Here is a 14,902-nt window from a genome sequence, read left to right as displayed (position 1 = left end):
GGTCATCCACGCTCCACCTGCAGTGTCTCTGTGCAGTACAGTTTGAGAACAGCTGCTTAAGAGGATGTGGGTTGAAACTCCAACTACGTTTCACGCAAAAGCGGTTAAAATGGTATCGTTTTTCAAAGACACGTCAAGTTTCCGAAAAATGACGCTGGAGTGCTGTAATGAGAGCCGCCCATCTTTCTAAGAGGGTCTGCTAATAAATTAAACAACAGGGTTTTAGGTTTTCCTGGACATATTCCAGGAGTTTTTTTCTCTTTATGTTCGGCTGTTGGCTCAACACAGTGGAGCACAATTAACAGTTCAAAACAAGTGGAATTTATTTTATTAGCGTATTCAGATAAATTAAGAAAGTGTTTGTTACCTGAGTGAAAATATTACCGCACAACATAGTTCATTTCCAGGACTTTTGGTTATTTAAATCAATTTTCAGGTGTTTCCATGACTAGAAACCTAGTCTCTAAATTTCCAGGTCTTCCAGATGTTCCAGCGAACCCTGAACAATTTATATATAATATGTAAGTAAAAATTTAATTCGGGCAAGTAGATTTCTGATTCACTTGCCTGACTGAGCAAGTGAAAAAAACCCCACTAATGTTGTACCCTGGCCTGCAGAAATAGCTGATTATATGCTGTGTGGTACTTTACAAATATCAAGCATTTCCTAACTGGAATTAACACATGTTTTTGTTAAGCAGGTGTCATGTAGGTGGCTATATGTCTATTCCCCAGTTTCTGTTCCCAATCTGTTGTAAAAAAAATAAATAAATAAACTAAAATGAATTAAACTTCAAAGCCAGAGTTAAATGATACTGTAATTAGTGAAGCATTTGTGAATTCACAAAAAAAAAGTCAAAAACAAACAGAGAACAAGTTTAGCTAGCTAGAGGCTATTTCTCACTATGATTGATTATTTCATTAACAGTTTGTGTTTACTGCAGATTAAGTCAGAAACCTCTCAGACTTCTAATTTCAGCTGTGAATATTTCCCTCCTTTCCTCTTCTAATATGAACACTGTGGAGTTACAGCCAGATGCTCTCGCATGGCAGAAATAATACGTTTATTCAATTGCACAGCACTTTAGAAAGAGTGGGCTTCCTCACCTCAAGCTAAATTAATTTGGTCGGCCTCTTATTTATTAACTTGAGTCATAAATGAGATTTCAGCCACTTGAAAATATGACAATACATCAATATTACTATTTTGTTTGTTAAAAATATTTAAAGTCGCCCTCCACTCAAACATATGTTTTTATTCTTGTTCCCACAGTGTGCTGTTTGAATGATGTCTGTGCAGAGTTTGACTCTAGAAGGATTTTTCACATGTATCTGCTGAAAGTGCAAAGTTTCTCTGAGCTCATTGAAAAGGGCCAGGTGATTTACAGCGGCTCCGACCAGGACTAGACACAGCATGTTCAGGTGGAGGAAGTAGTTTGTAGCGAGTTGATTTGTAAGTAACGTTGTATATCGTAATATTAAGTCTGCGAGTGTTTTTGTGAACTTGGAAGTTTTTTATTCCATGTTTTGAACAAGATTTATGTGAAGTTACTCCATGTCTGGAGTGGATATTTAAATACTAATATATGACCTATAAGTAATATTAGAGTAAAACTTCAATATGATTGTAGACATACCTTTTCCTATGGGGGCAGCCAGTCCATTAAGGAGCTGTGACAGGGATTTGTTGGGCGACCCAGGAGATTCACATAAAGTTAAGGGTTCAGTGCTGAGGATATCGAACTTCCCGGCCTGGAGCCGGAACTTCTCCAGCTCTTTTGACAGGAGGTTGAACTGCTCACTCTGAGTCCGACATTTTTCCTCCAGCTCGCGAACTTTGGCCTGATTATGGTGAGGGAGGAACGTCAGTGAGAGAGGAGTGAGAGACAGAAAGAGAGAGAGAGGGGACAGACAGAAAGAAAGACAGACAGGGAGAGAAAAGGATGGGAAACAAAGGAAAACAAACAGAACAACAAAATAAGGAAACCACAGGATGCAGGACTGAACATTGTGCACATAGAAAGTACACGCATACTGTATGTACAGTAGCTACGTATATAATGATATACGTCTACTGTCTACACACAAATAGAACATGGAATGACATTTACAGTCGACATGTGGATCAGTCATTACAGAGAAAAAGTTCTGGAAATGACTTTAACTACTACTGATAGTGTAGTATACAAATACACATGCACAACTACAGTTTATACTAATAATACTGGAAATAAAAAGCCTCTTGCCTCACAGTAGTAAGCATATCCAAACTGCACAGTGTCTTAGAGGATGAGACCGATGCTATTCTATAATTTTTCTCATTAAGTAATCCCTTGAAAAGACCAAAACCAACATTAATTTAATCTTAGTGTTGTCTCTGTAGCCAAAGTCTTATTTATATATCTTATTGTGCTGTGCCACAGAGCTCCGCCGTCCAAAAACTATTAAAGACACATCAGTGTTACTGTGGCTGACATGTTTATTTTAAGTCAATCCCACATATAGTACGCCACCCTGCTGCTGCAAATACTCTCTAGAGCACCAAATGTGTATTAATCCGCAGCTGATTCACTATTTACTGCATACTATTTATTTCCTGTTTGAGAAATGATTGCTAAAAACTACAGCTGCTTTTGGAAATTACTTTTTTTACTAATGAAAATACCAGAGATGCACCAATACCGAAACCAGGTATCACGTCTGATGCACTCTTATGTTAGTAACTGTAATCCAATGCTACTCCGATGACGCACCCCATACCACTTTACGGCAGCGTGACGTTACGTAACGTCTCGTTAGTTGTGCAGGTAGGTGGAGGAGAAGCAATGTCATGAGTTTGGAGATATTCTAAGCAACTTTTACGACAACATTAGCGAAGTGAAGTGAAGAACATCTGAAAGTCATTGTTAGAACTGTAATGGTATTACTGAGTGCATTATTATCTGTTTAACCAACTGAATTGTGGGAGGGTATCAAGTATTTTCATGTCAAAAGTCCAAGTGAAGCCAACGAGTCACTTAAGTCGAGTTGCAGCTTAGGGGTTACACTATTATCTGTATCTGTTCAACCAACTAAACTATCTGTATTCACAGCCTTACTTAAAAGGCGGGACAAACCAGAAGTCTGAAATTGATACAGGTTGATCAGAAATCACTATATTTATTAGAAAACATTTACAGAACAAGTTTTTTTAAAATAAAAGCTGCTACAACAGTACACATGTTGACACATTTTTTGATACCCATACTTGTAAAAAAAAAAATACATTATCTGTACCCGCTCAACCCTATTATTAAGTTCTTATATCAATACTCGGAAGCTGCCGTACCACCAGACTTACAGACAGCTTCTTCCCTCAGGCTGTGAGACTGTTAAATTCTTCCTCAACAGTTCATCGTACATTTTTTAGCAGCATAAAGAATAAACTGTATTCTACCTTGCTTTGTAAAAAGGACCAAAAAATAACTTTGAATCTTTTTATTTGGTCTGAAAAAAGTGGTATTAATAATATACCAATATAATATGTTATGGGGAGCGTAAATATTGTTGTTAGTGGTCTTTTGAATTTTCAAACATAAAATAACATCAGTCGTATACTTTAAGAGCAGGACACTTCATTGCACAAACTAACACTGATAAATCGAACAAAACAAACCCTTTTCACAGCAGCCGTTTTCACATTTAATAGTAGGGTAAACCCAGGTGTTACCAGTGATACTAATTAAGATTCAGATCCATTCAGGTGCTGCTATTGTGCATGTTGGCTCACCTGGAATGAATTAGTATCGCTGGTAACACCCATGTTCTCCCTTCAGTTTCAAAGTGGCTGCTGTGAAAAAGGTATTGTTTTGGGCAGGTATAAAAAGAAATTCCAGGTGCTTGAGCATGATTTCTCAAGTTGAAAAAACAATCACTTCTGACGGCAGTCTGAACCAGAGATGCTCATTGAAGCTACCGTTGGAATTTTATAGCACTGCCCAACACACAGCAACGCCCCCCCCGGCCACAACAGTACTGCCTATGCTGTTCTGTTAAATCCATTTCATGCAGACAGCTTGTTGCTGGATAGTACATGCTGTTAGCAGACAGACGACGAAGGAATTCCTGCATTTGCGAAATAGAATTAGTAAATTAAGAGGTATTAGTCGTAATAGCATCATACAGTTCTCAGCTGTATGGCAAGGAGACAGTTTTTAAAAACACATGCTTGATAACATACATGCAATGCTACAACGGGAAAGGATCACATTCGTCACTGTTTGGCAATGTGATCCTTTGGTGGCAATACAAAAGCTAAAATCCACTATATGCATCAATATATAGATGCAAAATTAAATTTAAGCACTCTAGATGAAAAGCGTTTAATTCTAAAATATCTATAATACATAAAGACTTTTTTTTATGCAGTTTACTAATTAAATAGAATTTCTGCATTCACTCATCATAATTTTGTTGCTCACATCTAAAAAAACACACACTTTGAACACGTGTTTGCTTTTATAAAGTTAAATTTGCTCGCCTCAATGTGTTGATGAGCTTTGATTATGTGGAATTGAGGTCGGTCAGTGAGGCCCCGGGCTTTCGTCTTTAATTGAAGTCGATCCATATTCTGAAACTTGACTTTACGAGCAGAATCTTTTCATCAATTGTTAAGCGAGTGCGGCTGAATATTTCTTTATGATCAAGTCAGAAAGACCTCCAGTTTATGCTGTCAGTCATGTTCCAGACTTTCAAAAAGCCCTCCCGCTTGTGAGTTTGCTTTGATGGGAAATGTGAAACAGAGCTGAGTGGGTAGTAAAGCCCAAGAAAAGAAGCAGCCCTGAATATTTCTGAAAACCAAAAAGCAAAAATCACACATCAGATTAGTTCTTAACTGATGAATGTTACCTGTTACCTTCTGAGTACCATTTCGTATATTAAATCGTGTTCATCATCAATACAACACTTAGATCGTGATGAATAATTCTGTTTGTACTTCCAGGGCCAAAGTAAACATGGGGGGTACTGTATACCCTACTGACTATACTGGGAAAGGTGTAATAAAATAAATAAATATATATATATATATATATATCAGGTAAATAAATAAAAACAATTCTGAAATACCTGCATGCTGTCCAAGTGGTTCTGTATAAGCATAAACACACACCCATTCAGTAAAAAGAGATGTAGGAAAGAAATAAAGCACAATTACACATGTGATCACTCATACACATCTTTGAAAGCATTTTGTTGTTTATGATTTATTCACCTTTCTGAAAAAAGAAAGGCTATTCACAGAGTTTAAATGTGCACTTCACAAGTAAATCTAACAGTATTGTATAATCTCAGCCCAGGATTCATATTTTAAAAGCATGAGAACTAAAAAGAAAGGTTCATCTAGTGAGGAGGAAATGGCTCTAGGTATACACAGGTCTGCCCCGGGGCTGACTATCCCCCTATCCTCCAGAAGCAACCACATAAACACACACAGTCAAACCCCGACCCCCACCCCCACCACCAACCCCAAGAGTCCAGACGCTCACCTCTAACAGATGGACAGCGCCTTCATGTTCCTTTTTAGCCTCAACCTGAGCCTGGGAAACACAGGGTGCAGTGTCTCAGTTCACTTTCATTTATAGAGCAGTTTAGTTTCAGTTTAAAACACCAATGAGAGGCGATTACAAACATTCATTGTTGCTCAGGGTGAAAATGGTTGGAAAGGAAGCCACCATCACTACGATGGAGGATGTAACTTATAACTCTTCCTCACATTTAACGCTCTGATTCGGACTTAACGCTCAGGATACTGTGGCTTTTCTTACACCATTTTCACCCTCTTTATTATAGGTTTTTTATCATCGACATATATAAAGATGGACGACGTGACAGCTCTCCTAACGTGAAGCCAAAACATCTCTATCGCCCCCTGGTGGCTGGTTTGTACTACAGGTCATGAAGCCTGCTGCCTCCATGTTAGCAAACTTTAAGGTAGTTCTTATCACACTGCTGTTTGTTCAAGTGTTTATTCTTCTGATGAGTTTGGTTTTAATTAGTTATTTGAAGCTATAAAAAGGGGGTTTCACTTCATGATTGACAGCTGAGCCCTGCTGAGTCGGCCGGGCGCGTGGCCACCACCAGCACAAGATGGCAGGATATTTTGGCTTCTTTTTTGTACACTCGGAGGAAGTGGAGACCGACGTCCATCGTTTAAATATGTCGATGGTTTTTATGTTCAAGGAAGCGTTCGCATGCCAGTTTACTGCTTTTACCAGAAGTAAAGACCACTTGCTTGACCACATCTACTGCAGGAGTCCTCAGACTACCGGCCTCCGGCCCACAGATACATGTTTGATCTTTGGTTTTCCCCAATAAAGAAATTAAGGATGCACAATATGGATTTGCTTTTTATGCCTGATTATTAGATAACTGCTAAATTAACATTTTTGTATTTAAAAATGTTTATTATTATTTTATTATGTTGTTTTTACACACCTAATTTTAACAATTCTGACCCTTCATGGTATATTATTTGTTCTAGTAAAGTTCATCAAAAATCGCCACAAACATACTTTGGACTTCATAGAGCCTATCAATCATTTTGCATAAAAAAATGTAAATAAATTATTATTATAATTTTGGACCGACTACTGTAATTTAATTATCAGGATGATTTGTAATGATCTCCCATTCCCTCGATAATTATCATGCATCCCTAATCAGTTAATTGGTACCACTTTATTTGTATAGCACGTCAGTTTATAGAGTATTTATAACATTTCAACAGCTTATTATTTAACAATTCAACCGTTTCACAAATAAAACTGTTCTCTGATACAACGTCACTGTGGTTAAGGTTTGGTTCGGGTGTGTTTATGTATCATCACATATATTCAATACTCTGTTAAACATCTACAGACAAAGCGAAACAGCTGAAATGTTACAAACACTCTACAAACTATCTGTAGGCGGACTATCTAGAGCTGAAACTGGCTCTTAATAGACTGGTTGCACAGCAGACATAGCAGGAAACTCATAGGTGTATCAGTGATAGCTGCACACCACCAGGGGAAGCCTTGGTATGTGTGTGTTGGTTCACTGTCGCTGTTACTGAGACACTTAATGGAACTGAGCCTTCCTGTGTCCATGCTGTGCAAGCAGTCCATTCACATGTAAAAGGAAGTGAAACTGACATTTTGGGTAATACCCATACCCGCGTTGTGGCTGAGAGTTAGATGAGAAGATCAATCCCACTCTCATGTCTGTCTGTTGAATATGCTGAATGTATATCTGGATGTATATCTAAAAGGACAGATGTATGAGGTGGCATCGATCTTCTCGTCTTACCCTCTTTTCACATTTAGCATGCAACACCCACAGCACTCTTCACAGCACACCTGACACCCACATGGCTCTTTCCAAAGCTAAAAGAGCTGCAGCAGAGACAGTTTCAAGAGACGTGAACTTTTGATTTGTCATGGAGTTAAATGCACCCGTAGAAAGCTGCCACTCCTCAGAAATACAGGGTGTGTGCCCCACAAGTGCCCCTCCTAGGAAAGAACAACCTGGCCGCTGAGTAGCAGACCCCTTATATATGTAAACCTCTTTTTGCTACAATATATGGCACTGTTAGTCTGCAATTATTTCTCTTTATATAAATATTACCTTCTGTATAAACATGTTGCCAGCATGTATGTTTGAATGGTTATTTAAGCAATATCTGAGGCTCTGTGCAAACAAGCATCATTGTGAATCAATTTAAAATCCATCCGTAATGAGTTAAGGAGGCTTGTGCATTCAAGGGGAATAAGGTTTGGGTATTATAGAAGCATTGAACTGTATAGAAACGTAGCATGAATACACGCCATTTTTCTTATGGGAACTAGAAACATCTGTTGAGAAAAACAAGTGTTTCACATGAATGTGAGAGCATCTGTGGACTTTTACAATTTCATAAATCTACTTTGCAGGCAATTAATTTAGGAGAATGCAGAGAGCGGCCAGTGTCTGAAGCAAGATAAGGCAGTAATGAGCTTCTGTTAATGAGAGAAAAAAGCTGAGAACTCTGCCTGTGAAAGGCTGACTGTGAAGTTAGAGCAACACTGCAGCAACAGCAACACTGGGGTACACACACAGTTTCTAGAGAAGGCATTGGTGACAATTCCTATCACGTTCACACTATCAGCAATCTCAGCCATTGCTGGGCTCGCTTTGACGTTACAGTCGGCTCCAGTGCACAGAGGAGGGAGGCCGACCATCAAATGGCCTGGGCCAGCATTTTTTGTTTAAGCAAGCCTCCGAAAAAGTGTCATATCTACTCTGGGGTTTGAATGTTTGATTTGCTTGCTTGTAACAAACAAGAGGAGTGCTCTTGAAATGTTAAGCACTCAGGGTTTGGAGAGTGATAGACAGCTGAAGGATGGGGTTAAGAGGATGCACTGGGAGAGCTCTAGCAGTGCCAGTGATGAAAATGAAGAGAGAGGTGAGTGCTGTAGCCTACAGAGAGCACAGTTCTCTCCCCTGCTCTCTATAATACAGTCTTTGAGGCGACTTTCACCTTTGTTGGACTGTATGTGCCACATCAGTGCTCAGCAAAAAGCTCTCTGACCCATGACACGGGCAAACAAAAAAGCCCAAACCTCTGTGGCCGGTTGCACCAACAGGGCTTATGCCTGGTCTTAAGCTAAGTCGGTTTTACACCTAGTCAGGAGCAAGTCAAAATCTAGGCTGATTAGCACAGATACAGACAGCCTCGAGTTACTGATACCTTCTATTCTGTGCCATGAATGCTCAAGGAGATGCCAGTCAACAGAACTGTGTAAGAAATAACTGCGTGCAACGGTGTGCGCCGTACTGACTTTTATGTGCCGTTAACGAGCCATACAATTTATCGAGACATAGAGCAGCCAACACACTGGGACAAACAGACACAATGTTTGTTTTTACACAAAGAAAGAAACAGGAATAATTGTAAAAGATTTCCCGAATTCACAAGAAGGCCCAAATAATTAAGAATTCATTGTAGACAGGGTTTCACAAAGTTTATGCAGTTTAACCTTACTCAACAAATCACAAAATTGCATGATTTCCTAAGGGAGTCTGGGGATTTTCTCTACATGTAACACAGAAGTATATTGTTTTTATCCAATTTGACACATTTATGTTAAATAAAATGTTGTCTTCTGTCACAAATATAGTGTAATTGGTGAAAGCAAACACCTGAATGTGTTGGCAGGTATATGCATGTGTTTCATCCTCCATAATGTCACAAATCAGAAAAGATTAGCTACAAATCGGCAACGAGAGGTAGACTGTTAACAACCTGAGTTACCTTACCTTCTGAAGAAGGTCAATCTCCTGCTGCTTTGCATTGAGTACAGCCAAGGCCTGCTCATGCTCCAACTCTAGCTGCTGCCTCCGCTCCGCAGCCTCGCGCATATGCTGTCCGCAGGGGGTGCAGGGGTGGAGAGCCGGAGGGGAGGATTATGGAGGGGGGAGCATAGAGAGGGCTGCTGTTAGTGGAACTAAAATCCAACGGCACTGAGCCAAATACAAAATGCATCTCTAGTCTTCTACCCCACAGTCAGAGACAACACAGGTGTTACATGTGCACACACATCACACATACAGAGGCTGGTTAACAGTGTACTGACCTTTAAACCCTTAAAAAACAAGAAAAGACATAAACTATGCCACAGCAAACGCCATGTGAGGACAGTTTATGTCGAATGATCTGCGGGGAGAGATCAGATCAGATTTTGCACAAAAGGTGCTTATGGATGAGGACTTGAGATGCTTTGCTGTGTGAACAAAAAGACTAACATCAATCCACAGTAAGGTTTGCTGCCCCCTTTAGGTAACACAATACCTGTTAGAAGTCTGGTTACTGGGACTGTTTGAAAAGCTGTCCTCAGCGTTGTCTTTGCGTGATCAATACAGGGTTTTACGTTACATGAAAAGGGTGAGCAAACTCCGTAGCGTGCTCACTTGTCTGTGGTCATCCATAACAACAAAAGAAGCCATACAATACGAGGGGACTGAATGCTTGGCTCTTCATAGCACAATATGCTCGTGTCATCCAGTCACATCACTGCTCCCGCTATATATGTGAATATTTGTCAGGTGAAAAGAAGCAAATGACATTTTCATGCCAGTAAAGATTAAGGTCTAAGATAGGTAATGTCATCAAACTTGTAGGTGACATTATCATCATGAAGGGTGACCCCCCAAGTCTCTCTGTCTGCCGCTTCCTCCCCCTCCCGTCATTGTAAAGCCAAACTCTTTGTCCTGCCTCATGCAAAAAATCACATTCCACAGTGCTGTGGTCGTATAGCCAGGTGACCATTCATATGTCTGGTAAGCAGCCCACGGATAAAGGGAGAGATAAGCACAGCCACTGAGGTGGACAGAAAGCATTCAGAATGGGACTGAACAGGACTGCTCCCTAACAGACGGACATAGCATTGATACCTTATAAATCTAGCAGGGGGGGAGAGAGGGATGGGGAAGGCGGGGAGGGACAAGTCAGGGAGGGAAGGATGACATGAAAGGGCGGAATAGGAAAGGAAAGGAAAGGAAAAGGGGGGGGCAGACTGCTCCAAGCTTCTACTCTTTCACAGCTCCTGGTCAGACCTCCCAACACGACACTGGAAGGCAACAGACATGTCAGGGACATTAGACAGTATAGCTGAAGAGAACCAGATGGAGGCAGTGTAGCACAGGTAGGAGAAGGGGTACTGGCAAAGGGTGAGGCGCCATAAAATAAAATAAAAACACCCGAATTAGGACCCCGGGATAGACGGACTACGAGGACTTGAAATGCACACAGTATTGGGCAGATAGCAAGGGGGTCAAGTCTTCCCTTTCCTCACCTTGAGCACCTGCTCTAGGTTCTCCAGTTTGTCTTGGAGCTGGTTCCTCTCCCACAGGGCTAAATCTCTCTCCTGCGTCACAGCACCAAGGGTCTCTTTGAGCTTGGCATACTCAGACTTCACCTGTGCAGACAGAACAAGCAGGGAGCAAAGAGTTTGAGAGTGCAGCTGTACTACCGTCTTTTTTAACTTTATGTTTGGTTTTCACACCATCCTGCACTGATTTCTAGCCTTTTTAGTTCCTGTCTTTCTCAATCATCGGGAAAAAAGGATTCAGAAGTCATTATAATAAGAATCTTGCTCAAAACAATGACTTTGTGATAACTAAGGTTTCGCCGAACTTATAATAATCTTTTGTTGAGGCAATTGACTTTTCTTCTTTAAACAATTCTGAAATCTTTGAGTTTTAGAAACAAATCTGTAAATAATATTTCTAAAATGTTTCACATTGAGGTGTAAACCCAAATGATTTGTGTGCTTGGAAATTAAAGAGTTGCAATAGAAAATATTAAATTACAGTTTTTAACTTTCTGAACAATTTTTGAAATATATTTTTTTAAAAGATTAATGTTTTTCTTAAGAAGAAAACTAAACTTTCTGTTTATTTCAAAACTTAAAAGTTTGACTTAAAAAAGACAGTTGCCTTTATTATAAGTTTTCTCAACTGTTCCTTGTGTGCACATTTTCTCCCACCAACCCAAAGTGTTCAACAAATGGATAAATGGATTGCTCTCTTTTTCTTTATAACAAGCGGTTTATTTATTTCAATTACTTAAAAGGACCAGTGTGTAGGATTTAGTGGCATCTAGCAGTTAAGTTGCAGATTGCAACTCCCTCGCTTCACCCTCCTCTTCCAAGCAAGAAGGAGAAACTATGGTGGCAGCGAAACCTGTGATCAACATTAATGGCCCCATCTATATCGGCATCTGTAGATAAAATTCTAAGGCAACAATTCATATATTCAGGTGACTATCTGCTAATTAAAACATACCTATTAATATTATAATTAATTTCAGCCAAATGATCCTCCTAAATGTTACACACTGGACCTTCAAAATAATAAATTTGGTAGTGTTTCTACCGCCTTGTTTCATTGATTTCAAGGGGAATCTGACCCAGTGGCAGACATCAAGAATAAACAAACAGCCAATCTTCTCTCTGATGGTTTTGTTTATTTGGGTCATATAGTGGCATCAGTAATAAATAAATTGAGACTGTTTCATTATCAGTTAAAAACTCCTGTAGTAGGTTTAAGTGCAGATGTGCTGCCCCAAAACATCTGCAAAGCCATTTATAAAACATTATAAAACATTGCAACTAGTTATTTATGTAGTGCCAAATTATAACAGAGGTTAAATCAGGACACTTACATGGATCACTCATATAGAGCAGGACTACTCTCTTTATATACTCTATAATATCAAATAATGTATGTTTAAGACCCAACAATTCTCTCTTGCAGTCACCTTTAAAAGGTGCCTCAAAATCCATACCACCATTACGTAACCTAACCATAATAAAGTCAATGTCAAGCTTTACATTAAATGCATCATATCAGACTATAACAACAGTGTCATCACTGCAGGGTGGTGGTAGGCAAAAGTCTATGTAGCAAAAATGATGCACTCGCTAATTAGCACTGGCACAAATTTCCCCTGATTCACACTAAGGAACTAAAGATGGAGGAGAGTGTTACAGAGTCAGCATCTTACAAAAATAACTACTCGTTAGCTTGTGGTTTTAGAAGTCATAACCAGCCGTCTAGCTATATATCCGTTAGTTTAAATTATATATTACAGTTAGAACGGTGTTCGATCACATGCAGCAGAGGCCCAATTAACAGATTTTGTTTTCTAGAGTGGATAAAATGTCAGGAACACCATTCAGTATAATCCAATAAGAGCAGTTAAATCAGTGCTGTTTTGATACAATATCAACACAAATTGAGCATAATATGTTTAATAAAGGTTCTTCTGTTGCTTTAGATTGAATTCAATTGTGCAGCTGTTCCTATTTGTCAAGTAGTTGATTTTTAAGCACTCTGCTGTAAAGAATGATTTGCTTTAATGCCACAAAAAACATTCACAGCTTTTAAAACAGGCAGAAACTGTTGGGGACCAGACGTCGGAGCTGGCTGCTCTCTGTGATAAAAGCCTTTAAATATTATAATAACGCAGTAACAGTAACATAATTCACTGACTGCGATGGATGCAGACCAAAACATTAATACATTATTCATGCTTCATTGTTAACCAAGCACTAAGCATTCAATTGACTGAAGCAATTGCACATTATATTAACACACCAATGAGGTCTATGTTGCCATTATGAACAAATATCTGTAAAATGTGATTTCTCTTTCATAATCCGTCTCCCACAGACCAAGTTGTTACTTAAGAGGCCGTATTTTTCAATCAGCTTTTTAAAAGGCCCCTAATCGGCAGCGAAACGACTGGATCCTGCAGCCGTAATGTGGCAAAGCCCCTTCCTCAGAGCAGCCATGAATGACTAATGATTCCTCGAGGAGGGCGTTTTCGACAAACATCAGCAAAGCAAAACACAAACAGAAACCAGTGAGTCTGCCTCCGAACGGCCCGCCTCCACACAGTGAAACCTGCCCGCATGGATAGCGACTGTCAGCCCTAATGTAGACAGATCGAATGAAACTTACACAGGATTCAGCAAGAAGCAGGTCAATAGCCTATTATGAGTAGAGGGAGGTGCCGTTTGTAGCCCCTCCTAGTTCATTCGAAGAAGATAGGGATCAGAACACGAGGGGAGGGGGGGGAGTGGGTGTACGCTGGGGCTAATATCCGCACTGCCCTGCAGAGTGCTGCTCTCATATCCGTCAGTGTGATAACAGTTCAGGATAGCTGCTCCAAGAACCACCCCAGTCCCGATAAGACATCAATAACCAGCATGCCGCCCCTTCTTCACCCCAACAGCAACTACCTGTCAATCGCCTCCTTCAGGAAATTGCCTTCCTGTCCATAGAGAGAGGCCTGGTGCTCTTTGTTTGTTGATCTGCTTTGACTTTGTGTTATCAGCTCTGAAGGCCTTTGAGGTCTCGGGGCTAAAAGGAAGGTGAGGGTGTTTTAATGGAACTGGAGGCTCGTTGCTTTCATTTATATGCTGGAAATTGGAAAGAACAGCTCCATCTCTCCAGCATCCTAGGGCAGTTTTGGTTATAGTGTGACCCAGAAATCCATCTGATAGAGTGTTACAGTAAAGAGGAGAGAGGCCGTGGCCTATGGAGGAGCAACGCTGAGAGTCTACAGGCACGTTAACAGCTCTGTGTAGCCTGTAAATGCTACTATAGGCATGCTAACATGCTGATGTTTTTCAGGCATAATGTTCATCATCTTAGCTTAGCGTGTTAGCATGCAAAACAACTGACATTCGCTGATGGGATGGTTAATAGTTTTGCAAGTATATTTTGTCATAAACCAAAGTTTTTAAGAAACTAACATTTTGACCTGACATTGGCGCTAGATGAAGAGTTATGGGATCACCAAAGCTACTAATATTCATCCTGAGGAGGACGTCTGAACCACATTTCATGGCAGACCATCCAATAGAGATCTGCCACTCAAAACTAGAGCCCCATCAATATGGGATTGTTGAGGACAACACAGATTTTAGACGTGAAATTCACCGATATGGCAGCTGTTGGTGAACTTTTTGAGCTGGAATGAAAACAGACATTTTTAAATGTGGATTTTCTGGGTTACTGTAGAAACATGGCGGTTCAACATGGTGGCCTTAATGGAAGGTGACCCACGGCGTCTGTTGATATAACCGCTCATTCTAAGGTAACAAAAACACAACAATTCTTATATTCAGTGGATTATACACTAATGAAAACATACCTATGGATATTATATTCCATTTCTGCCAATAGATCCTCCTCAGTGTTACACACTGTTAAATATTCTTTAACATATTAAATATTTTAACATATACATCAACCAATGCTAACTGACATTGCTCAGAACTTCTTCTTCTCCGTTACTCTGTGCTGCTTGCCACAATGTTTTTTTCTGCATCATATA

General features: G+C 39.9%; 1 protein-coding gene across 32 annotated transcripts in view; it reads right to left on the bottom strand.

Annotated features, from left to right (window-relative positions):
- rimbp2b (RIMS binding protein 2b) overlaps positions 1 to 14,902 on the bottom strand; it is a 101,549-nt gene that overhangs the window by 26,243 nt on the left and 60,404 nt on the right. For 20 of the 32 annotated variants that reach the window (XR_007887383.1, XM_051421576.1, XM_051421578.1 and 17 more), the window contains 5 exons: positions 10,851 to 10,973; positions 9,316 to 9,420; positions 5,526 to 5,576; positions 5,107 to 5,127; positions 1,638 to 1,842 (listed from right to left, as the gene is read on the bottom strand). Coding sequence is in view for 31 of the 32 variants with exons in the window: in XM_051421576.1 (XP_051277536.1) it covers positions 1,638 to 1,842; positions 5,107 to 5,127; positions 5,526 to 5,576; positions 9,316 to 9,420; positions 10,851 to 10,973 (505 nt within the window). In the remaining variant the exon portion in view is untranslated. Of the gene's footprint in view, positions 1 to 1,637; positions 1,843 to 4,519; positions 4,717 to 5,106; positions 5,128 to 5,525; positions 5,577 to 8,837; positions 9,264 to 9,315; positions 9,421 to 10,449; positions 10,588 to 10,850; positions 10,974 to 14,902 lie in introns of those variants that run through there. The other 12 variants (XM_051421554.1, XM_051421556.1, XM_051421580.1 and 9 more) reach the window with 6 other exon arrangements.

This window comes from Dicentrarchus labrax, unplaced genomic scaffold (genome assembly GCF_905237075.1).
Source record: "Dicentrarchus labrax unplaced genomic scaffold, dlabrax2021, whole genome shotgun sequence".
Lineage (NCBI taxonomy): Eukaryota > Metazoa > Chordata > Actinopteri > Moronidae > Dicentrarchus > Dicentrarchus labrax.
The sequence above is the reverse complement of the archived record's forward strand: the minus strand, read 5'-3'. Positions and strand labels throughout refer to the sequence as shown.